This window comes from Passer domesticus, chromosome 7 (assembly GCF_036417665.1).
Source record: "Passer domesticus isolate bPasDom1 chromosome 7, bPasDom1.hap1, whole genome shotgun sequence".
NCBI classification, from domain to species: domain Eukaryota; kingdom Metazoa; phylum Chordata; class Aves; order Passeriformes; family Passeridae; genus Passer; species Passer domesticus.
In genome coordinates, this window is record NC_087480.1 from 53460435 (window position 1) to 53486070 (window position 25636).

At 39.9% G+C, this 25636-nt stretch overlaps 1 protein-coding gene and 2 long non-coding RNA genes across 5 annotated transcripts; 1 reads left to right on the forward strand and 2 right to left on the reverse strand.

Annotated features, from left to right (window-relative positions):
- The first annotated feature begins 617 nt into the window (after nucleotides 1-617).
- On the forward strand, nucleotides 618-24420 carry LOC135305255 (uncharacterized). 2 transcript variants are annotated; one of them, XR_010366484.1, is made up of 4 exons: nucleotides 618-1175; nucleotides 2297-6137; nucleotides 16628-16801; nucleotides 18916-24420. It is a non-coding gene; the product is annotated as an uncharacterized LOC135305255 (long non-coding RNA). The 2 variants fall into 2 exon arrangements; XR_010366483.1 differs by lacking the exon at nucleotides 16628-16801.
- Nucleotides 5203-16235, reverse strand: LOC135305253 (riboflavin-binding protein-like). Its single transcript, XM_064428743.1, has 6 exons — nucleotides 16083-16235; nucleotides 15068-15225; nucleotides 14247-14346; nucleotides 13021-13149; nucleotides 8626-8737; nucleotides 5203-5567 (listed from the first exon to the last, which is right to left on the reverse strand). Exons 2-6 carry the CDS (start codon nucleotides 15204-15206, stop codon nucleotides 5325-5327), a joined length of 723 nt encoding a protein of 240 aa, XP_064284813.1. The 5' UTR covers nucleotides 15207-15225; nucleotides 16083-16235; the 3' UTR covers nucleotides 5203-5324.
- Nucleotides 23305-25428, reverse strand: LOC135305254 (uncharacterized). Of its 2 annotated transcripts, none has more exons than XR_010366481.1 (2): nucleotides 24822-25428; nucleotides 23305-23480 (listed from the first exon to the last, which is right to left on the reverse strand). It is a non-coding gene; the product is annotated as an uncharacterized LOC135305254 (long non-coding RNA). The 2 variants fall into 2 exon arrangements; XR_010366482.1 differs by having other exon boundaries at nucleotides 24656-25428.
- Nucleotides 25429-25636: the final 208 nt, after the last annotated feature.

Sequence of the window (25636 nt, forward strand, 5' to 3'; positions counted from 1 at the left end):
AGAAGATTCTTGTGCTTAAACCATAGATCTGGATCAATTCCAGGCAATTTGATTTAAAATAAACATCCTGGATGCAGTGTGTCAGATACTAGCACAATATTGTTTTAGTTTTCCTCATTTCTCCTGTGGGAATAATTATTCCATGAAGGAGGAAAGTGATCTAATGAGAGAATTAACTCAAGAGCTTGAACATTGAATTAGTCACAGCTGTCTGAGAGGGCAACCAAGGCGAGCTCCACAGAGACCTCACTGCAGTTCCAAGGAAGGAGGCCAAAAGAATACTGGAACTTGGATAGCAGTTGGTGTCAAAACAGAGGCAGGAGAGATATGCTTTTAGGAGAGAGACTTTCCTCCCTCATTTCTCTCTGAAGATAAATCTCAGTAGTAGGGAATCACCGCAACTTTATCTTGGAGATGTTGAAAGCTGCCAGATTGTTGAGGTCTGATCCTAACTGTGTCCTCACACTTATTTGAAGCAGATGATTGATTCCATAGCTCGGGTCTTTTTTCACTGTAGTCAGGAGCTGACCTGCAGCTTCACACTGAATTAGATCTGCTCTCTTAGGTGACTGTATCAAAGGTGCAGGGTTTTTTTTTTTGCCAAAAGGAAAAATGAGTTGTGCTTGAGAATTATCAGTCTTCAGGCATGGGGGAATTCACTCTTGCCGTTAGTAAAGTTTGGCAATGTTTCAAATTGTAATCCAAACCCTAATGGTTTTTGGACTCTTTACTTAACTCTTGTCCAAATCTCAGTGTTTCCTTGGATAATAAAGTAGAGCAAACATACAATAGACATGAGCTGTCTGAAGCATGTGGCATTTTTTTAAATAACTCCAAGTTATGCAAACCTTTGGAACAGAAAAAAGGAAGGAAAATAACCAGAAAATGTGCACGAATTTACTAATTTCATTCCTTTTGAATTATATAGTCATTAGATATATACCAAGAGCATGTTTGTTCTCCTAGAAGATATTGCAGTGGCGTTGACAGAGCTCGTGAGCTGATTTCATTGGGAAGATGGATAGAGTTAAACTCTGCCTGATACCCACCACATTCCACAGCCTGTGTGATGCAGTGGGGTCATTCCAGAAGCAGGCCTCAGTGGAATGTGAGATAGTCACCAACTCTGAGTAACTGTTAGTGGGATGCCTGTAGGTCCTGCATCTGCTTGCTTGGTGAGTCAGGACTTCCAGGGCTCTGCATACACTGAAGCCTTAAAAGATCAAACCTTCTTCCACAGTGTAACATTTCAGCTGTAAATGGCATAGGTTGCTGCCATGCATCCCAGCTCCTTGGCTGCTCTGCTGTTGCTTTGCCATGTATTTTCCTGGATAATTTTTTCCAATTGTTTACCTTTCCTCAGCAGAAGCATTTTTCATCTCCCTTTTTAGAATTTCAGCTTTGGAGGCTTGGTCTAGTTCTTTGGATAGAAAGATCATTTTTATTCTAATCTTGTCCTTCAAAGTGCTTGCAAAATCTCTGCTTCATGGTTTAGGAAAACATAAGGGTCGACTGGATCGGAACAGATCCTTAGGGATTTCTAACAGAAAATCTGAGTTTAAAAACAATGTACCCATAGTAATCCTTTAATGTATTTTTAAGCAAGTATTATGGTGATTTCATTTGCACTTTGATTTTCTCCAGTTGCTTATCAGAATATTCTATCAAATATTATCAAAATCTTAAAAAGCCAAATCTCATCTATATTTTTATCTTTGGGCTGCTTGTCTCTCAGTCAGGCAAATTAGCCTGTTTGACATTATTTGTCTTATACAGTGCAATGATTGTTTTTTGTATAATTTCATTATCCTTCAAGGTCCATGGAAATGTATGGTTTAATAATTTGTTTCGGTTTTTGGATGCTCAGGTTTTTTGCACTATTTTATTTCATAAAAACCTGGAGCATCAGACTCAATGATCTTAAAGGTCTTTTCAAACCTGAACAGTTCTGTGATTCTATAATTTTTGCATAATAACTTTTGCATGATAATTTCACATAATAACTTTTTCTGAGGTTTATCTTACAAAGTGCTGCTCTCCTTGCAATGTGAAAAAAACCTCTGCAACAGAACTTGTCTGTGCTAGTCCTAGTTCTGCAATACTAGCAGTGATCAGATAAGTCTCTTTTTTCCTCTCTCCCATTGATACAGTTTGCTTCTCACTACTTGTTTTCCTCTCAGGTATATTTTGAAGATTAATAAATATTTATAAAATGTTTTGAGTGAAACCTGTACATGAAAAATGCAACAGAAGTTGAAAATGTCATAATTATTGATGTTTATTATTTTTTATAAAGGAAGACTCTATGGCAATCAATATCTGTGGAGATTTATGGAGCATAAAAATAGAATGAGGACTCTAAAGGTGCTGCAGGAAGTTGTGGCCTGAGGAGGAAAGCCTTGCAATGGCACAAGGAACAGTGGGCAAGTTTTGTTGATAATATTGCCTATTGAAATATGTGCTAGATGAAGCATTTGTATTACAAAAGTATGATGGAATTCTTTTCAGTCTGCAAGTAATTAAGGATGAGGTTCATGATCATCATCATAAGTCATATTCATAATTTTAAAACAGTAGGATAAGATAACATATACTAAAGAACTCTAAGAGATCTGTCATGAGGGGTCTCATTTGTAAGAAATCCTGGCATGTCATGAAATTTCAGAAGATTCACAGTATCCTGCCAATGTTTAAGGAAAGAACATTAAATAAACAGAGTAATCAGGATGACCCAGCTTAGCTGGTTAACGTGACACCAGGCCCAAATAGCACAGTACAAAAGTTGATTCTTAGCCAGGTTGTAAACAAGTCAATAATTGGCATTAATTTTAATTTTTATCAACACTCTCTTGTTGATAAGTCCAGTTCAATTCATTGATAAGAATTTTAAATCTGTTTCCTCAGATTGGTGTAGGAATTATTTCCCAAAGCATTTGACTACCATTGTGACATTTTAATAAAGGCCTTAGTAAAGTCTAGTGTCACTAAATATGGAGGCATTTCAGTGGTCTGGGCCAGTGTGGCTCCAAGGCAGAACATGTGTTTTTGGGCTGCGATGCATAGAGGCACCTACCTAATCAGGCAGCATTAGCTGGGGATGTCTGCAGCCACCAATAACTTGAATCTTTCTTTTCCCTGGTTACTTTCATGGTGTATTGCTGTGATTGGTTTTTTAGCCATTTGTATTATTTTTCATTTTGCTTTACCTGAGTTATCCTAGTCTTTGTGTAAATGTAAAATATCCACTGATAGCATTTCTGAGTATCACAAAGGTTGTTTAGGGTGTAAATTACTGTGTGTATAAAGCAACTAGACAGAGCAACAGTGGCTTAAGGAGATTGACATATTCATGTGAAGTTTTTGTAACACAAGCGAGTGCAAAGTAAGGAGCTGAGAGCTAAGATTACTGTTCACACCTCTGGGACCAAGGAGCTCTAGAGTGGAAAACTGTCCCATAGGGACAACTGAGAAGTTCTTGACTTTTTGTCCTAGAAGAGAGATGACCTAGAAGACATATGGTAGCTCTGCAAAATTATTTGGGTTACAAAGAGTTAAATGGTTTGCTTAGGGTGTGTCATGAGTCAGTGGGAAAGTTGTGAATAGGAGCAAAATGATCTTTCTTGGTCCTTTATCTTGCTGTAGAACCCAATGTTCTTCAAAAGCATGCAATAACCAGTCTTCTGGGTCATCCTGAAACTAAGCATGGAGGAGTTTGTTGAGAGTGGTTTCAAGAGTGATTTAGTCAGAGCAAAGAGAAAAAAGTGGAATGGGAGGAAAAAGAGCAGAGAAACAGGCAGAAACAATTGTGCTATACTTAACAAAAAGCACGAAGAAAATGTCTGTCCATGGTGATACAGAAAAAGTTGGTGTTAAGGCAGTGAGAGGGGATAATTAATTCTTGAATTTTGAGCATAGCAAAATAAAATGCAGGAAAATTTCTGCTCTGATTCAGGTTCAATAAAAGACAGGAAAGAACAGAGTTAGTGAAATAGGGGGAGAAAAGGACTGTTAGAGCTTCACAGAAGACTAAATTCTTGTTCCTTCTTTCCTAACAGTAGAACTGACAAATTGAGTTAGCACAAAATACAGCTGTGGCAAAGTATCATTCTGAAAACAATTCAGTGCTGGTAGGAATTAGTCCATTGTTAAGTGTACTGAGAAGCTGGTTGGAAGCAGAGCATGACCTAATGGGATCAGCATTACTTTTGCAGCTGTGTGAAACCATTCCAATAAATAAACAGCTCAGTGAAGAAAGTGTGTTAGATTTTTAAGATTCTCCCAGTTACAGAGGATATGCCAAGTCATTGTTTCAATGTGGAACAGATCCTTAAACACTGTAAGGCAACCAGATCCTTTGGAAGCACCAACATGATGCTGATTTTCACAATTTGATAATGTGACCCCCAAATTCAACCCTTCTCCTGACTTCTGTGGTGATGGCATTGCAAAAGGCTGTAGAGAATGGCAAAGACCTGTCCACTCTGCAGTGATGTCAGAGGAAGTATGGATGCATAACTGAAAGCAGGATTTCCTTAATTTTTACCTGAAAAATCCCTCTGGGACTGGTGCAGATTTTTAGTTTGACTATAGCAGTGATGCTGGGAAACAGAATTACTGATGGGAGAGACCTGACTGGAGCTGTCCCTGACACTTTGCTTTCTCAGAGATGATTATGTTTGGAATACTTCAGTGGGAATAATTTCACTATTGTAGGAGACTTTTCTACTGCTTTTGCTTAAGGTAAAAGCCCTGTGCAACAGACTGTGCATGCTGTGTACTGACGATATTTGCATCTAGGGATTTATGTAGCACACTATAAAGCCCTGTTTTTAAGATTCAAAATGAATACATTTTCAGTGGTCAATAGCCAGGCTCCCTGACCTATTTCTGCCTGAGGATTTCTTCTGTATCTGAGCAGACCCAGGCACAGAGTAACTCGTGACAGGAGTGCTGTGTGCCTGTGCTAATGAAGTGTTTGGGTTGAAGATTTGGTGCATTACTGGCAGGCATGACCTTCCAGAGGTCTCTGGTTCTCACTGTTCCACCTTAAGTCAGCAGGGGCTGCCTGTGCCTCTTCTCCTTGAAAGTCAACCCCTAGATGTTTCCTTCAGGCTTGTAGCTGTTCAGTTCAAGTCACAAGACTACACCTGTGCTAGCCTGTCTGGAGCTTTGTGATGCAGATGCAAAAACATCAGAGAAAGATTAATAGAACCAGCCATTGATTTATTATGCTCTGGAAAGGAAGGGATAAAGCAGGCTGGCATGATGCCCCAAGCCCAGCCTCCACCACGATTTCTCTTGTGCTGACATACATTCACTAGTATTTATCTTGTCTGTTCACCTTCCTTTTGCTTTAGTTTCTTGAACTTCAGGAGTTTATTTTGGCAGGCACGCTCCTCACTGCTGCTGCTGCTGCTGCTGGAGCTTTCCTCTGAGCTTTTGGAGGGGAGATACTTGATTGCAATCGAGTCCTTCTTGTTCATTTGCAAGCAGAGGCAGGAGGATTCGCTCACCTTAAATGACTTCCCCCACATACTCTGGCACATGTCAGTCCCATTTGCATACATCTGTGTGTCAAATAAGAAATGCCTCAGTTACATTTAAATAGAATTGAATTAACATCAGTTTGTATCATATTGATAAGCATTTATCACGTTTTAAAAATTGGTACCAGGATATGAAAACATTGTCTGGAGTCATTTACTGTCTTGTGTGTGCTATGCTTCATCTCTTCTGAGATGTCTGAAAATGTTACCCAGTCCCACAACTGGCAAAAGCAATTTGCCTGTTTTGAGAGCAAGTGGTTACACAAAATGCAGGGACCAACAGCTGCCCTTTGTTTCCACCCTGGGGCTGACAGCCCAGCAGCTCTCTGGGGCTGACAGTTAAAGCTGTGTGTGAGAGCCTTTACAACTTGTAGCATGTCAGGACACTCTGACATGCCTTGAAATCTGAGTAGTGCTGAAAGTGCCAGATAGTGCTTTGAATACAGGAATCTTTTTATTTACAGGCCAGGGACAGCCCAGTGGAGTTACAGCTCCGAGGGATCTCATTGTGCCTGCTGCAATGCACTTCATGGCCGGGCAGGACCTCACAGGCAAAGAGAAGAGACATAATTTGGCAACTGCTTGAAGAAAGTAAGTTTTTGTCAAGCTTCCAAGGTGCTTTTTCCAGTGGGGCAATGGCCTTTCTGGCTCAAGAAACTGCAAATTGCAGCTTCTTGTATCCTTATCAAGTGAAGCTGTTCTGTTGTTGCTACTATTGCATTTTGTAAGTCCTGTGTCATAGGACCTGTCAACCACACAACAAAGATACTGTTTGTTTGCTGAGCTCACATTGTGACAACGTTCTGCCTGCCCAGCTTGAGTTTGTCTGAAGAATATCAGCAAGTTCTTCCCTGTGTCCCCTGTGCAAAAAAATATGTTGTCTTTTGCCTTAAAAACCTATCCTTTATGAATAATGAAAAATCCATTTCAAATAGCCCCAAAGACTGTGTAGTCTGTAAAACAGCTTTTCAGCCATTACCATCTCTAGCCAGGGCTTGCACCATGGATGTTGCAGGTGCTGGAGAAGGAGTAAGGAGATTGGATGGGAGCAGGGTCAGAAAAGGAAAGCTCCTCTATCTAATTCTTTCCTTGTGTTCTTGGGGCAGGCAGATCTTAGCTTTTTCCTTCCTACTGTTCCTGTGATTTTAAGTAGCATTAGACATTTTCTTCCAGCTCCTGTGCAGTTCTGAATTTCTATCTGCTTTTAGCTAATCATTCCAGAAAATATTAAAGCCTGTCACATGGGTTTGTTTAGGTCTTTATTCAAGAGACCTGTATACACCTATACTTGTGTCCTACAGGTTCTGTAAAGTGTTTGTACTTTTCTACTTGCTAAATTGATAATTTTATTTTTACCTTCCTCCTAATTCTGCTTAAAGATCACAGGATAATCAGAATGCTGCAGCAAACACATGGAGCACATAGCCTGTTTCCCCAACATGTTCCTAAATTACTGCAAAGGATTCTGACTCTTGAGCTTCTTGGAAAATGTCCTAGCCTGTGCATTAACACTGCTTGGGGAGCACCCAGTTGGGAGAATAATGACAAGGCTAAAACTGGCCATGGTCAGTTGTGCCTCCTGAATATTCAGCATTTTTTCTTTATTCAGCAGTTGTCCCAAATGGGCCTTAGAACCACTTGCATACATCACATATAGGGCTGCTGATTGCTCCTCTGTGTGAAAAAAGGAACTGTCTACAGTTCTCTGACCTGGGGGAACCCTTCCATGAGTTGAGTCCAAACCAAGGCAGTATAGTGTTTGTATATCATGTAATCTTCACATGGGAAATGTGTTTTTAAAATTTCTCTGCAGAATTTTCATCTTTATGATTACTTACCATGCAAGCCTATTTGTGGTGAAAAACATGGGTAGTTTAGGGTGTGGCTCCATGTAGTTAAGGAATAGCTGTGCCTGGCTTCAAGTGATAAGACCTTGGAATTTGCTGCATGTTTTTCCCTGCAGATGGTATATTTTCTTTAAGAAATAAGTGCAAGGGAACTCAAGGTTAAAAACTCCTATCTTTGAAACAGGGACAGCTTGAACAGAGACTTGAGATTATTTATGGAGATTATAATTTTGTTTTTCACTTCATCTGGAACTACTGATGATTTAGCACATCTGGGAAACTAAGCTGTAAGTTTCCACAGCCCATTTGTTTTTGGCCACCTTCCTGAGTTTGCTGATTAGTGTCACTTTTGCAAGGCAAACAGCAATCCAGCACGAACTGGACTGTGCTTTCCACTTATATCAGTTGTTGAACTGACTTCTGGAAGTACATGCACTTGAGTTGAATTCAAAATAATGAATCTGCAAGCCTTACTACCAGTCCCTAAGCACTTCACCTAAATTTTGTTTACTTCTTCAATTTGGGCAGTTTTTCATGGACTCAGTGAAGTTCAACTGTTAAAAATATTCCAATACACTTTTGAACTGCTAAACTTACTTGAGTCACTAGAAAAATCCTACCTGACTCTGGAAAAGTCTGTAGACCAGGTTCCAGGCAACCTTGCTCCTGTAAGTCTTGTCAGTTCTCATTTTATACACTTTTGCTCATAAAATTAGTTATCCCAACCATTAAACATTCTCAGAAAGATGGGATGGAGAAGGACAAGATAAAATAGAGAAAAGGGCAAAGATACCCAATAGGCAAGAAAACCTTAAAAAATCCTCAGTCATTTGGGAATTCATATTCCAATTTAAAAAGACAGAGGTGTGTAGAGCCCCATAGTGTGTAAGGAACCTTATGAAATGCATCTTAGTGTCTCTGTGTAAACAAAGTTCATTTATCTCTTACTTTCTAAACCCACTGGGTTAAAATATCTGTGTTTCTTGGACTTTTTGTTTCACAAGTGGAATGAATAGTGATTAATTAAATTTATATCTACCTACAGTGAGTGCTGTACATAAAAACGAATGTTTGAAAATTTGTATACTTAAAAAGTCTGATGTAGGAATGGCTTGAAACTGCTGAAGTAAAAATAATTCACCGATGGCATTTTACTCCTGTATATTCAGGGAAAAAAAACCCCAGAACTCCTAATGCCATAGTTTCTGCTTCAGCTGATCAGGTTTTCTTACCTTATGGTACGGAATGCATTTGTCCTTACAGTGGTTTTCTCCACTTTCATCCCACTCCCAGTCTGTCAGCCAGTTACGAACACATATGGAATCATCTTTGCAGGCTTCATACCTTCATGGAGATTAGTGTGGAAGATAAAGTTACTTCTCTCACTTTTTCATTGGACTCAGATTCAACTCAAAGAGATGTCCAGGGGCTCTGTTAGTAACGTGGTGTGATTACAGTGCAGCTTAGCAACAGATCTTCAAGCAATGTGCACATTATCTTAGCTTGACATGTTCATAAACTCTGAGCTGCCCAGGAAAACCTAAATTCCCTTGAAAACTAAACAGTTCACTCACTACCTTTTATACTGACAGACTTAACAAAGGGCTCATGTTGTGGGTGTTTTCTGCTTGGACATCTGATGTTTCTGAGTGGAGGAAATGCCGGGAGGGAAAGAGTGAGTTTCATGAATGCTGCTGTTCAATATAATACAGAGCAAAGGTGTGCTAAGGATGAACTGTCACTGAAGGAGATGTGGGGAAAGTTTGTATTTATGAATTAATAGGGGACAAGAAGAATGATGTTTGCCAGGCAGGGGAGTTGTTATGAAGAATGTGCACTAAAATAAGGAAATTCCCCAAAAACCAAAATAATCTAAACTAATAGGCTGTCAGCCTCAAAATGACAAAGAAGTTCAAAAGAGAAGGAAAGATAAGAGTCCTCTAGGGTATAGGTCTAAAATATTAAATTTCAAATTATTTTTAATTTGTAAGTGGTAATGTAGAAAAAAACCTATAAATGGCCTGGAATGAATAGAGTTCTGGCTGGTTGATGTGATGATCAGTCTCATGACTTACCATTATCCTCCATTTCCCTTATTCTACATCATTTCCTCCCTTCCACTTCTCTTTTATGTTGTACTTTTTGGCTCTTCCCTTTCTTAAGGACTACTTTCTGCAAATCAGTTAACATCTACTTAAATTTAGTCTCATTGGCTTGTAGGACTATTCATACCAGTAACTGAGAGTGCCAAAACAATGAGGCACAGCTTCCAGAAAGTTAATGTGTTTAGCATGGTATTTGTAATTAGTGCCTTTGGATAGATTTTCTGTTTGTAATTTTTAATCTTTAGGGTCATGCTTCAAAAACTGTTTTGATATCACAAGGGCTGCAGCCTTACATTTTTAAATGAAATATGGGGGTTGTCATGTGGTCATGAGAACTGGACATTGCAGTAGATTTGCAAACGCAGAAAGGTCAGAAGATGCATATCTGCAGTATCTTCACACTGGTTTTCTGGGCTATTTGGCAGGAGAAAGAGCAATAACAGATGAAAACTGGGGCCTGAAGTAAACAGCTCAGGGTCAGGAGACATGCACTCTCAGTGGGTTCATCCCTGAATCTGCTGTCAGAGGTAGGGCTCTGCTGGAAATAGAGGCTAAAATTTGAGAAATTAATATTCATCGTACGCATCTGGTTTCCTCAGGAATATGAATAAAATGTATTAATTAAAGTGTTTCTATTTTATTCACCATTATTTATTGACTTGTCAAGATGACATGTTTCCTAATCACGATTATTACATGACTGTGGTTTGTTCTATAGGTAGGTGACAAGGCATAATTCCATTGGTAGGAGTTTTTCTTTATCCCAGTGGAAGTAATTATGAAGTCAAGTTTATGAAAAGTCATGATTTGTGAAAATTCTAATTTCTGCAGTCCAGAAACCCATAAGTTGTTTATTCAAACATTAACTAAATGTGAGAAACATGAATACTTAAAAGATCCTCCCTGAACATATTAGTTCCCTATGTATAATGAGCAGGATATTTTTATTTTAAAGACTTTTCCACTGTATTTTTTCTAATTAGCTCTTTATCTTTTATAGGACACAGGGCCCTTTCACAGGTGAAAGAGAAAATGACTTGTACATTGGGCTCTTTCAAAAGCAATAGTTTAAGGACTAGTTAGAACAAGGAATCCTAAAACAATAGGAAGAAAAGGAAGGCCCCAAGCTACTCAGATGGATTTCTTTTAAATTAAGTCACTGCTCATTGAGAATACTCTGCACATTTCTGGCTACAAAGACATACAGTATACAGCAGGCACACTCACAGTATGTAGAGAAAGTAGGTCACATCACCAGCAGTGCTACAGCATGCTAAAGGGCCTCCACTGAATAGAACATGAAAAAATGTTACTTTAAATCACCAGAAAGAGTGGGAATTCTGTCCAGGCTCTTTTCTAGCCTGAGGCCTTAAGCAGGGCGAGGGAATGGGTTTGACACTGGCATTAGGCAGGCACACGGACCAGCATGCAGGGTAATGGGCCATCAGGACATTTTTGATTCAGGCCAGGCATCTGTGACGCCAACAGCAGCAATAGATCATTGCTCAGGACTTGTTTAGAGCAGATCCTCTCTCTGCCAGGAGACTCTGTACTGGAAAAGGGTCAGTTTTCCTGGGCAGCAGCTCTCAATCACCCCACTGTACTTCCCAGCAACAAAAGTTAAAAGTACAGTTTACCTGCAGGCTTTGGAAGTGCCCAGGGAACACTGAGGATTTTGCAATGTAATATTGACCTACATGATCTACAATTGACCTACAACGATCTACACTTTGATATAAATCTCATATACACTAAAGCTGGCTTAAACTAGTTAATAGATGCCAACTAAACTTACAGCACACATTTTCTTTTATCTTTACACTTTCACTTGATATAACAATTTAGTACAGACTTTTCATGCTACTTGTGTTGGGACACATTTGTTTTAGATAATGGTATTCTATCACTTTGCCCATTGGATCCCTTCTAGAGCTCATTGGCAACTCCAGCACTTTAATACCCAAATGCAATATTTGGTAATTGGTTCTGAGCTTAAAGATTCAGAGCACTGAGGAAAATTCAAGGTCTCAGTCTTCATCTTCAAGGAGGTCTATAATCTGATTTCAGTTTAGAAGATTAGAAAAAACTTAGCAAGGAAGACTGTTGACAAATCTGTTCCTGAGGCACATGCAGTTTCCTGACACAGAAATAAAATTCATTGCTAGAGAAACCTCTAGGAAAGCTAAGAAATACATCAGCCTTTCTAACCCACTTCCATTACAAATCCAAGCTATGCTTCTTGTTTCCTCCACTGGCACAAAGCAATGGAGACATATTTGAAGACAAATCCTACCAAAACTCTGCACTGCATACATGATTTTGCCCTTGTAAGGAATGGAAATGGATCCACATGTCAATAATATTCAAGTTGTGTAAACCCTAGGAAAGGAGGGCAGAGAGCACCCCAAGAGAACCCTACTGTGCTCCGTATTTTCTGTACTTTTAAGAAATGCTCTTTTATAACATTTTTAAAAGTATTGTAACGATTTTCCATGATTTTCAGAGTGGCCTAAGGGATCCAGACATTCACAATCCATTACTTTCATGGAAAGCTAGCACTTATAATCCTACAGTGTGAACAGAGCCTGGGGTGTTTGTGCTTCACACACGCAGTTCCTCCAGTGACTGGGCACAACATTCATAAGGTGCTGACTGAGTTTATGTGTCCCACAGTGATGTTTTAAGAACCAACATCTCAAAACAGGGAGGGAAAGGAGAGAGAGAGGGAGGGAGAGATATATGCTGGATAAGTACCAGTGGAAAAATCTCAGTACCCTACATGGATATAATTCTCCTTCCCCAAGACCAAGGACAGATGGGTGCTGGGTTGCCCTACCACATGCCTTGCACTCAAAACATAATGTGATTCTTTGATGCTGTGTTTTGGGAAACAAAATTCAATGCTATTATGCTGCTCATTGCTATTAATAATTTTACCATTAGTTGGCTGCAATTGTCTCTGATATTCAGGCTTTTAGAAGAGATTTTAAAGAGTGTGATGATAGAAGGGATAAGGTCAAGGGTGAAAAATTAAGGAATTAAGCTAATTAGTAACAATAATTTGTTGAAATCCCACATGAATTGATGTCTTTCCTGATTACATAGTGCATTTTATACATACAAAACAAACGTATCATATAATGATCAAGTAGTCAGATTGAAAATGCTAATTGCATAAATTATACTTAACAAACATGGGCTTTTTGAAGGGTGGGCAGGCCCCTGCTTCTGCCAGTGCCTGTCAGTGTGGCAGGGGCTCCTCTGTCACAATGCCACTGCACTGCATCCTGCCCCAGAGCAGGTAAGTGCTGTCTCTGAGTCACTAAACTCATCTTAGTGTCTCCATCCTGCATTCACAGCCTGTGTCATTATTATTTTGGGGGCAGTAGCTTAGCAGAAGGAAAAGCAGCAATGGCGAACAAGAAATTAAAAGCAGAACAAGAGAAAAGGTGGTGCAGCACCACTGAATCACGGGCATATTAAAACTAAACAAAAATACTTTGATTAAAAAGCTGAACCTACCAGTCATCACAGAAGCTTTGACACAATGGAACAGCCTGAATAGCAGCAGTGTCATTGGGATGGATCCAGCGAGCAGCATGTGGAGAACACCGGTAAAAGCACTCGATTTTCTTTGTGAAATCTTCACAGCTGTGGTGGATGAGAAAAGCCACAAATAAGCTTGTTTCTGAGCATCAAGGCTACAGCCTCAGTTTTCTAGGCCTGCTTTGATGTGGACGCATTACTATGGATTAGGAGAAAAACACAGAAAAGCATCCTTTGGCCCTGTTAATGCCTAAGTTTGAAACTCATTCCTCTGGCATTGTGTACAGGCTCTGACCGTGCAATTACCACAGCCAGCTACAGCACAAATGTTTCCATGCATATTTCAGCCCTATTTGTGTAAGCTTTCCGTAAACTTTTGAGGCCTTGAGTTTTCCTGGCAACAGCGATTCCAGGCAATAATAAAATGTAGTTTAAAACTATAGTATAAAACTTCATCTGTGCTGTAGCCTCATGGTTTCACTATTCTTTAGATTTTTCCCACAGCCCAGCTGAATTTACTTAAAATCGCATACTGTGCTGCTCTCCTGGGAGGGGCAGGCAAGAGCTGTTACTTTTTCACATCTGTTTTTGCTTAATTGTTTTGTACTTTCATCCTTTTATTTCTATAACTTGCCATGTTTCACAGCTTTAACATCTAACAGGGTACTAAAAATCTTAATTAAGGAGACATTTTTCATGGTTACAAAACCCACAGGACTACAAGAATTCTTATTCTAAATTTTCAGCCATTTCATTTCTGGACTCCTGTGCTTTTTTTTGGTGAGATTTAGTAAGCTGGTTGATGTGCTCTCTAAACAAAGGAAGAAGCCTGGTCTCTGTTCATTACTGATCACTCACTGGTGGGTGATGGTTGGAGAGTTACAGAGGTGCAGGGTGGTTGTCACCTACTGGTTACCACCTGACTGGTTTGCATTGCTACATCTGGTTCTGTACTGAAAGCAAATTTGAAAAAAACATAACCCTCTCTTGAAAAAATGGCAGAAATTGTGTAGACTTAGGGATTTGTGGGTCTGTGAGAGAGGAGAATAAGAGTCAGAGGTTGCTCAGGTATAGAGAAAAGGTGATGGGAGCTAGGCTGGGTGACAAAATCTCGAGGGTAACCTAATGTCCATCAGCAGCTGGTGGCTGCTCCAGCCCAGCTCAGTGGAAGCAGGACACAGAAAACATCAAAGCTGACTTACGATTTACTGAGCTGCCCACATCTGTTCCAGTAGCTGTCGCTTACTTTAATTACCGGGGAACGAGCCAATTGCTCTGTGAAGTCTGCATAGCAACAGGAAGCTGTTGGGAATAAAACAAAGATCTTGCAAGAACTGTTCCTTTTTAACACTGTATTTGAAGACACAAAATGTAAAATGAATCTGGTTTGAACCATAATATGATAAAATCTCTTAGTAGTAACTAGAAGATGTACTCAAGCTCTAACAGTTTTGGATGTGAAAGTGGCAGTGTAAATGCCAGGTGAGGCAGACTGGCATAAACAGTGCTTTGTCAAGTTGTGCCCAGAGAGTTCCAAGAATTTTACCAATGTTCTGCCAGATGCTACATCCCGAGGGATACTAACTTTGAAAACTACAAAACATTAAAAAAAAAGAGTTGAAGAATTTTAATAAGTACTGTACTTTGCTTACAATAGAATTTTGATGTCAAATTTTCCCATTTGGTATCTGCTACAATTGACTCTTATACTTAATTACAATAAATCAAAATAATCTTTGCTGTAAACATTTTTAAGCAGATGAAACTACAAGAAAGGCAAACTGCATCAGAATTTTGAAAAGAAGATAAATGAAGTCCATGAGAGTTTTACAACTGACTTTGTTAAGACCCAGAATTTTACTCTTAGTTTCCGTGCAGCAAAACGCCAGCGAAGGAGGCTTTTCAAATAGAATGTATACTGCATCTTATATATTTTTGAGAAATTAGGGGAACTGCAAAAACAATAAGTGTGTACAATTCTCTATTTCTTGACCATATTTGGAAAAAATTAAACCACTCTTACATTTAGAGTAGAGAGTGCACTCTTGCATATTTGGCTCAGGACCTGGCTTCAGTTTTTGGGTGTCCCCCTCCAGACATCCATATTTTTGGCAGGTGGATGACGTTATGACAGCAAGGAGGGTGATAGCAAACCTCAGCATTGTTCTTCAGCTCTTTTTCCTGTATAGAGAGAAGTCTTTGTTTACATCCTTTATTTCTAGGAGAACCCATAACATTAATAGGAAGGACTGCATTTAAAAGACTACATATATAAGCAAATAAAATATGCTCAGCAAAGATGCACAAAGAAATCATAAGAGACATTCTCCCTTCCTATTTGTTTATAAGTGAACACTTAGCCTTCTGTTACATTATTTCTAAGGTTTGGTGTCAAGTGATAAAAGTCATCAATAATTCAGACTACGTATGAAAACATATAATTTTCAGTATTTAAGAAAATTATTTAAAATTTCTTCCACTGAGCTGAATTATTTTTAAACCTTCCAAGAGACATTTCTATGTTTCACTAGATTTGAACAAAATATTGATTAGTTCTAAAACCCGAAGTGTTTTTTTGCACACTTGGAAATTATGCATTAAATACAGCTGCAAGTGAGATAGTAGTGTTCACCACCTGAGCTGGATAAATTACATTGAATACTCACCTTTGTTGAAGCTATGCTAATTTATATTTAAGAATCTGATCCATTATTTTCTGCCTCTTTTGTAGAGTTTGGTCAAAAATGCAATACAAAAATGTTTTGTCTTTATGACCAAAATTTCTCTAAACACAGGCTGTACATTAGTCACCTATAAAGATAAATCTACAGCTTGTTACATAAATCAACACATTATTCTTTGTACATAATATTAATTTAACTCTTCATTCTTTAGTTAAATATTCCTGTTAACTTTTTTGTTATAATTTTGTCTGAATAAGCACTGCAGTTCTTCTATGTACCTAGACTTTTCAGATATAAAGAACAATTTATACAGAAGAAGAAAACTATCTCTTTGATTTCTCAGAAATTTCTCACCTCTTTTGCCTTCCTTCTGGGTGATACTTCTCCCTGGAACAGGAACGCAGTAAATTGCTTTTCCCATTTCCCACTTTATATACACACCATCTGGCATCAGTGCTCCAGAATTTGTTTGCCCTGGAAGAGTTCCTTGACCCTTTGGAATGCTAACACAAATTTATCTCAAAAGCAGATGCAATGACCAGCACATAATGCCCTTTTATTGCTTGCAAACGTTGACATGATAAAGAGGAAAGTACAAACATGGGTTAGAATTAGAAAAACAATAGCTCTCCTGTATTTCAAATGCCATTAAACCCTCCTGCCTGATTTTTCCATGATTCCTTGTATTACTAATTATTAAATTGATTTTTACAACAGTTTCATGGAGCTCTCACCACAAATTCAGGCTTCAGTAAATTCAAGATATTAAATGCTTCTTATTTCAGCCTGACTGACTTAATTCTGAGTGGCGGCTTGCCTTGTTGCATAGTAATTTTACTACACTCCCTGGAAGATATTCCATGTCGCCTGATTCCCAGTTCTTTGCTCTCTCTTCGTAGGATCCCTTCAAAACCTCCTGCTGTTCACCCTGGTTGCTCTATACCTGTTTCATATGCACCTTACAACCAGTCTCACAAGGACTACAAGAAATGGTTGATTTTACCACTGATAGTGGCTCCTGATGGGATTTCACTGGGAAACCTGCTTTCTGCAAAGAGCATTTGCATCTAAACGTAAGCCATTGGTGGTGATGATGATAAATTGTTGCACTCATTTTCACAGGTTGTCTTGCTGTACTGTAAAAAGTAGCACCCCTCAGTACCTTGCAATTATTTATATGCATAAAGAAAGCAGCATCTGTTTGTTTTGTGTTTTAAATAGAACACTGATTTGTCAGTCACTCTGAGGCCATTATCTACCAACCTTTTTTGTGAAAATACAAACCTTGGCACAGTAGAAGTGTGGTATGATTCTCAGTGTGCAAAGGCACATGTATGATAATAAAACAATCTCTACAAGCTGTAAGCACTGCTTCCTATTCTAGCTCTAGTAAATGCCTCAAGGTGAAAGTCTTGCTGGCCTAAAAAGAGCCTTTTCCAGATCAGTGGAAACTGAGCAATTTCCATGTTCCAGAATGAATTTAATTAAGGCAAGTTTAGAGAATGAATTTAATTAAGGCAAGTTTAAAAAGGCATAAAGTAACTATAGGAGAAAATGAAGTAAATCTAATGGCTCATTACCCATGCTTTCACCTCATGTGGCTTGATCTGGTGTTGGCTGAAATTCATGGGGCTCCTTGCTGCTTTGCAAAGTAAAGGATTGCTGTGTGCTGCTCGGCACTCAGATCTGTGTAGTCATACAAAATAAAGACCAAGGTGTAGTATGAACATTGACCTTTAACCCTGTGAGGAGTGGACAGGCTGGCCAGCCTGGTGAAAAGCACAGAAATAGTCCATGCTCTGCTCCTTCCTGCTTGGTTTGTGAGAAGTACATGGACACTGGTGAGGTGTCAGCATGCCAGGAGGTTCTTGTAATGCCTCTGCTCACTGAATTGGCATACAAATTATATTAAGCTATAGGAAACTGGGATCGCTTTCAGGCTTTGAGTATGAGCCAAATGGGACCGCTTGCTGGGAGATTAGGCAGAGTTTCTAGCAGCAGGAAGGAAAATTGTCATATGCTTGTGATTTCCCAGACTTGGCTTTGGTTAGCAGTGCATGTAAGCAGGCTCAGGCTAAGGAGCTTTTAGTGATGTTGGCTATACATCATCTCCTGAGAAGTGAATCTTGATTCTTCTATTCTAAAAGTATTCTCTGCCAATTGCTTTATCTGATATCTTGTACTGGGAAATTTGTTAAAGGAATTTTCTTATCTCTTCCCATACTTGAAAGGGTCATTTATCTTCATTTGTTAAAATTTAACTTATTTTCAAGCACTTGGTGATATTCTTGTATTTAAATACTCCTACTGCCATTTCATTTTAACTTTATTATCAGTACCCTGGAACTTCTATTCCTCTCTTCAGAAGCTAGAGTGAAAGCATCAATGATGTTGAGGTATTACCACAGACAACAATTCAGGCACCACAACAATAAACTATTATCATCTGATGATCTAATTGATGGTGGCCAATGGTGTTAGCAAACCCATGCATCTATTCCAAACCCACAAACACTGCTACACTAGGTCTCAAGAGTCATCTACCTGAGCAATTTCCTTCTGGCACAAGCCATTGGCAGAAAATTAGGGACAAAATGTTTAAAAAACATTTTAATTTCCCAGCTTCTGGCAATCAGTTTAGTAACTATGTGAACTGACATCTCGTAACTCAACAGAGTGATTCCTGCTTTGTGAGTCAGATCTCTTTAATGACTGCAGCAAGCTTTCGTGCTTTTATATTCTTGGTAACTACAAACCCGATGTGGTTAAGGGAAAAATTGTTTGTGCTTCCAACCAGTGACAATTGCCAGATCCATTTCCCTTCCTGGCACCCTGAAAGTGTAACAACAGTGTGACTGGAGGGAGACTGAGTTTCAGGAGTGTAAATTAGAGCGTTTGGCCTGTTACAGCTTTATTAGACATGGCAATGTCTGCTAATGAAATTAATCTGTTTGTTCCTCATGTCTCAGCGTGAGTCTGCATGCTCAGAGGTTGGAAGTGTTTTTCTTGTTAACTGTAACAAAAAATGTAATTAGGAGGACAGGTTGTTTTCTAATTTAGTGACACTCCTTTAAATGCAAAACTTCATTTAAAGTTGCAACAAGAACATGTTATTTGATGATCAGTGAAGTACATAACCTGGACTTCCATTACGTCAGACTTTACAACTGAGAGTTTGTCTTCACAGGTCCTGGTTGCAAGTATCATGTGACAAGTCAAGCTGAATGCCAGGGGAGACACTCCAGATGGACTCAGTCTGGCACTTGTGACTCTGGAGAAAAACAGCTGAGGTCAAATCTTAATGCTACTGAATCTGAGGTGTGATTTGTTTCAGTTCACTGATAGGATTTCTCCTATTTTTTTCTTGGTGTAAGGAATACATCACAGAACAAAGTAAGGCTTATTTGTTTTATTTGAGTACACAAATGTTGCTGAGCTAGTTCTCCAACAGGGCACAGGAATGACAAAAGCACCAGTAATTTTATATAATGAAGAGTGTGAGTCAGTGGTGGGTAAAAAAGCAGATATTTTAATGAATGGTAGGTTTAAAAAGGAATCACAAACCAACAAAATTAGAATTGTAAAAATGTCATTTTAAGCCCCACGTTAGGCTTTTCAAAATTAAAGGGGACAAAAACCTACTTATTTCAGCTTATTACTGAGTTGAAAGCACCTCTTGAAAGCATAACAGAATGCTCTTCCTTTGCCCTAGTCTTTCATTTGCCGTTCACATTCTGCTAGTCTGTTACTGTGGGGCTCCTTGAACCACTAACAACTACTGTTAGTTTTTCTACAAAGAAGGGTTTGGGTAGCTCCTGACTGGTGTGAAGGGGACTTTCACAAGTGACAAAGAAAATCTGTGCCCAATTTGACCTATACTCCAGAAATAACCAGCTGCAATCATGCTTTGAATTTAGACCATTAATATTTAACTGAATTTTCTACATCACTTATGTAGAAATCACTTATGAGTGATGAATTTCCTCTTAGGGGAATAGCAATACATTTTAAAAAAAAATTACACTTGTATTATGGGTAATCATTATTTGAATAGAGATAATGCCTAGATGTCCCTGCCTAAAGTTGTGATGTAGTGTTTTAAAGTACTTGGTGCCATTACTGGATTCTGGGTGGGCACATCCCACAGTCCCCTCTGTGCCTTGGTCCTGGACTGCCCCTTTCCCTCCCCTGTCCTGGCACAACTCACATGGGATTGTGCACCCAACCAGATGGGGAAAGTGATATAGCAGAAAGAAATCTAGAGCTCCCCTTGCCTCCAGTGTTTCTGTGTGAATGAGTTTCAGTTTAGAGCAGAGCTGAAGAAGAGTTTTGTTGCTGAAAAGGTTGGTATCACACTGAGAGAGACACGTGAGGGTAGGACTGGCAGTACTTTCAGTCAGAACTGCCAGCCTCTGTGCCCCACTGTGTTGACATTCTGTCCTGGTTTTCTTTAAATTGTTATGTTGAACACCTTGTAATAAAAATTAAGAGCTGACAGGTCTATAGAGAAAACAAATAATGCAAGCACAAGGTAACAGTGAGATCATACTGGTCAACATATTAGAAGGCAGTGGCTGGAAACCACCAGATGAGTCACTGCTGAGCTTTTCCTGTTGGCATCACTGCAGGGATGAATGTTAAGGAGGACACGCTGTCTGTGATGAATGACTCCCATACATGCCATATTAGTCCTAGTTAGCTTGACTCATTGTCCTGTGATGATTCTGTGGTTAGAAAATTGACCACAACACTCATGAAACAGGTGGGTTTTTGCCCAGTACCTTTGTTTACATTGTCATCTCTCTCTGCCCCCCTCAAATGGCTCTGCTCTCTGTTGTATAAACCAAGACTTGTTTTTGCTTCCAAATCCTCCCTCAGTTATCTAAGGCCCTCTTTGACTGTTCTCTTTCAACACAGACACCTTAAGTCTCTCCAAGTATCCCAGTGCCAGCCTTCCCAGCATACCTCTTGGATTTCCAGGGCTGCTGTTTTGTATTTTTCATCTGTTTGGGAGGCGTTTCTGTAAGTAACAGTAGAACCACGTGTAATCCTCCCTTGGCCCTTCTTAAATCTCATCTTTGTTTGGGTGCCAAAGAGAGGGTGACAACAGTTAGGATCTGAATCTACTCCTGCTGGCCTATTTCTCCCCCTTCCTAATGTGCTTCTCTTTTTGGACCTTTCAGAAATACAGACAAATAGAGGTATTTTTGTGTGGATGTATTTGTCCTCTGTTCACACACAGGGGTAGCAGCCCTACTGTAGCAACTGCTGTACAGTCAAGCCCAAACTGACAGAGAACAGCACATTCACTGGCCTCTTCCTCTGTTTAAAGCTCTAATGTGTTTGATGAGTTCTTGTAGCTAAGAAGTGCTGTTAACTTAGCTATTGCACTAGGCTCTCCTGATATTTCACAACCATAATTTTGAACTTCTACTACATATTTTCATATTTTCATATTTTCATATTTTCATATTTTCATATTTTCATATTTTCACATTTTTACATTTTCACATTTTCATATTTTTCATATTCTCATATTTTCATATTTTCATATTTTTATCTTCTACCTCCTTATTGGATGCAAATGTGACACCTAGAACAAGGTTAGAGCAGTGCAAAGCTGTCACTTTGACATACCACATCACTGCAAACAGGGATACATGTCCTTCATGGTATACGAAGAAGGAAAATAACTATTGGAAAGCAAATCATATCCAGTTATGACTGGAATTTTGCTATATCTAGATCTAGTAATTGCCATTCATATGTCTGCTGGTTTACTTCCTTAGTCTGTCCCTAGAACAGACTAATAGAGTAGTTTCCAGTGAAGATGCACTGGAATAATATATGGTATAATATACTTTAATGGAAAAAACCTGCTAGTAAGAAAGTTCTTCCTAATCCTCCTAAGTCAAAGATAATTTGTGCCTTGAAAGATAACTTTTTGCAACTCTTCTGTAAAAACTCCTTATGTAACTATGAGTATTTTTATTAATTACACAGATTATTTTTATTAATTACACAAATTGTTTTTATTAATTACACAAATGTCTAAAATGGACTTTCTCGACCCTGGGATGAGTTCAGCTGGTCAGAGCATGGTGGTGATAACACCAAGGTTTTGGGTTAAATCCCCATGTGGGCCATTCCCTTAAGACTGAACTTGATGATCCTTGTGGGTCCCTTCCAACTCAGAATATTCTGTGATTCTCAAACAGCAGACCTTGCTAGGTCTAGATGATGAGAAATTTTGCCTAGATTGTGTCAAGGTACCAGACTTACTAATTCTCCTGTGTTCTTTTGGAAAATCCTTTGTTTCTCACCATTTCCCTGGAGCTTGGGGGTGCTGATGGGGAGCTGTACTCTGTGGCTACACTCCTGTGCTGTGCAGGCAGCATGCATTGCCAGCCTGGCAGGGCTGGGATAGGGAACTTGAACTTTGCTGAACAAAAGGATGCTTATTTCTATAAAGAGCAATGGGTTAGTCTCAGTCAAAGCTTTGCCCATCACATCTTGCTGGCTCTGTGGGACTTTGTTACCTGTATTTTTTATTTTGCTTATAACTTTTATTCTCTAGTTGTATCGTGCTGATTTTTTTTTTTAAATCTTGAAGAAAGAATGCTGTCACATGCATGGAGTTGAGGAAACTGGCAGGAGTCAGGGTGATGACATGCAGCCTGTTAATTACTTGTCATTACTGACACTCAGTGCAGGTACAGCAGCACATGCCGCAGTCCCGTGCCTTCCTCCTGCCTGACTGCACATTGCCAAACATTAGTATTCCAGTGTAGAGCCCAGCACTTGTCTGTGAATACCATTAGAACTGGGTCACTAACAGAAGGTGCGTGACAGATTCACATGCAGAACAACCAAAGCCATTTCCTCCGTCTCGTACAGAGCACAAACACTGAGAGGGAAGGCTGTGTGTACAGTGTGAGTGGAATGACAAATGACAGGATGCAGTGATAGACTTGTTTGATGGCATTAGTGATGCAGTTCTGCCTTGGAAACAGTGGGAGCAGGTGATCAGCTGGGCTATGTGGGGCACTGGTTTTGCCAAATGGTCAAATTTAATAGGGATTCAAATGATTAAGTATTTCATTTTGAAGAGAAAATTCTCTTGCTCAGCAGAATGACTTCTATTATTTAGCATTTTCTATTCTGTTTGGAATAAAGAGGTTTTAACCTCACAGCTTCAGTCTGCATATCTCTCTTCCAGCTCCAGGAATTATTGCTGTAGCTGTGTGCTAAGCAGTCATAAAAATGTTGCAGAGGAATTTGTCATTCCAGAAAACATGGAGTGAGTTCGAGTAGACTGTGTTCTGCCCTACCAAAGTCCCTTTAAAACAGCTAGAGAAGAATGGAAGGGAACTTTTCCTGACAGCATCATTCCAACTACCTTCTGAATCAGAAGAGCACGCTGAGACCTTTTTTATATGGAAAAAACCAAGGTGGAAGCCAGGGAAAGGAAGTATCTGGAACTGCAGAGAAACTGCATTAGCTGAGTGTCAGCACATGAGCTACACAGACTCTGTGGTGCCCTGCTCTGTGTTAGTCAGTGTAGATAACCTAAGAATCATGCCCTTTATAAGCCTTTATTAATTACTTTTCCTTCTTTTTTTTGATGTAACAGAAGATTTCTGGAGACAAACATCATGCGCATAGATGTAGCACCACACCACGCTCTGCCTCATTCATCTGTACTCCTTTTCCCTGCCAAGCCTCTCATGATTCGTTCACTTTTATTTAAAGCTGGAAAAGAAAAAAAAAAGTTCAGAAAACCAGCTCATATGGAAAAGAAAAATCAGGTCACTCAGACTGGTCTGCAGATTCAGGTCATATCCAGTGACATGTTTAAATGGAAAAAAATACGGGAGAATCAGTAAAATGAGGAGTATTTTTCCTATTCTGTTAATATGAAATTTTACTGTTCTTTTGTTTCAAAAATATTGGAAAGACATTTTGAGTCCAAAATACTAAACAGGGATTAAACAGAGAAGGAAATGAGCCAGAAGCAAACGAAGCGCAATCTCTTCACAAATAAAATGTCCTATTAACTCCCAAATGGCTTTTTGATTTGGAGAAATGAAAGATAGTTTTAATTTTTAAATTAAAATACAGAACCAGAAGGCAATTACTTGCAATTCTGTCTAAAGTGAACAACTGAAGATTTGTTTCTAACATGTTTATTTGTTTAACATGTTAGACAGGTAATGTTATACACATCCTCATTGTGACTTTTCTTCCTGTGTGCATGAATTCCTTTCTGGCACACAGAGCAAACAGGTGTGAGCCAGAGCAAGGTGTCCCACAGGCCATAACCAACAAATAACTAATTGGCATCTATGCTGCAACAGGGCAAAGATCCAGCCAAATTATGATGAGGCACTGTGCCATCCTAATAGACTCACATTAACAAGGACGCCAAGATTCCATAAATTTGCATTATTTACATTTAGTTAGAGCAGGATTCCCAGCTGGGAAGTTCCACATGGTTGTCCATCCTGATCATATACAATTATGATGGAAAAAGACCTCTCTGACTAATCCAGCATCCTGAAATAGTTTTCAGCAAGCTTTTAAACATTAATAATTACTTAAGAATGTTCCCACTCTTCTACCTCAATAAATCGCTGGGAATGGTATTTTTGTTGTCTTTGTACAAAATGAATTAAAAATTTATACAATTAGATTTCCTGGTTGAAGATGTATGAGCCTTTTCAGCTTGGTAAAATGGAAAAATGAGTTATTTTTTCTGCAGGAGCAGCAAGATTCCTGACTATGTAATAGCGAAGAAAAAAACCCAAAACTTTGAAGTTGCTTTTGTGAAAAATGAATGCAGAAACTGCTAACTTAAACCCTCAAGAAATAATGCCAAGAGGGTGTGAACTCTTGAGATGAAACACAAGATGATGATATTCTCTTACTACTCCTTGAGGTAATGAATCTCTGAAGGTTTGTCTTTTCTGCTAAGATGGTGAACTACATCTGAATCCACACCCTGAGAAGTGGAGTGGCACAGCTGGTGAACATTTTCCTGCAGCTCGGAGTTCCTGTGGAGGGATGTGGAACGCCCAGAGGTTCTTCACTCACCCGGGCACTGCAGGCTCGGGCTTGGATCCCACCGTGTGTTGCTGGAGGAAGTCTATGGCATTTTTCCAATGTGACTGTCTAGGTGTAAAACCACCGGGAAGGTCCTGCACCCACCTGAGATTTTCACGGACAATTAAGAATTTATTGACAGGGAAGCTGGATTGTGCTGGACATCGGAGCTGATCTCGGATCACAATCACAGGGACAGGATGACGCACAGAAAGTTCTACCTGAATACGAGGAAGAACTTTTCTCTGTGGGTGACCGCACACTTGTACAGATTGCCCAGAGAGATTGCGGAGCCTCCCTCCCGGGCGATGCTCCAGAGCCATCTGGATGCCATCCTGTGCCTCCTGCTCGGGCAGGGAGTTGGAGCCGGTGAGAACTGTGGTGCCGTCCTGCCTGACTCATTCCGCGATCCACAGAATTGGAAAACTGGAGAATCAAAGAGTCACAGCACGGTTCAAGCTGAAAGGGACCACAGTGGCTCATCTGCTCCAACCTCCCTGCTTGAGCAGGGTCTCCCCAGAGCTCGAGGCACAGGAGGGCACCCAGACGGCTCTGGAACATCACCGCCCGCGAGGGAGACCGGCTCCATGGGACACAAACGCTGCCCTCACGCCCAACGCTCCCGCAAGAGGCACCCTCGTCTCGCACCTCCCAGCCTCCTCCCGTGAGGCAGCCCTGGCACGGACGCGGCGGCTGTCCCGCCCGGCACGGCACGGCACGGCACGGCACGGCACGGCACGGCACGGCACGGCACGGCACGGCACGGCACGGCGCGGCACGGCACGGCCCCGCCCGGGCCGCGCCGC

Bases quoted from the DNA above. Each gene is read 5' to 3' on its own strand.
- LOC135305253 (XM_064428743.1), bottom strand. From the start codon at position 15,206: ATGCTGAGGTTTGCTATCACCCTCCTTGCTGTCATAACGTCATCCACC. The intron at 14,347-15,067 runs GTAAGAGTGGTT...TATTCCCAACAG, and splicing joins GTGCACTCTCTACTCTAAAT to CTTCCTGTTGCTATGCAGAC. The intron at 5,568-8,625 runs GTAAGAAAACCT...TTTGACACACAG, and splicing joins AATGCATTCCGTACCATAAG to ATGTATGCAAATGGGACTGA.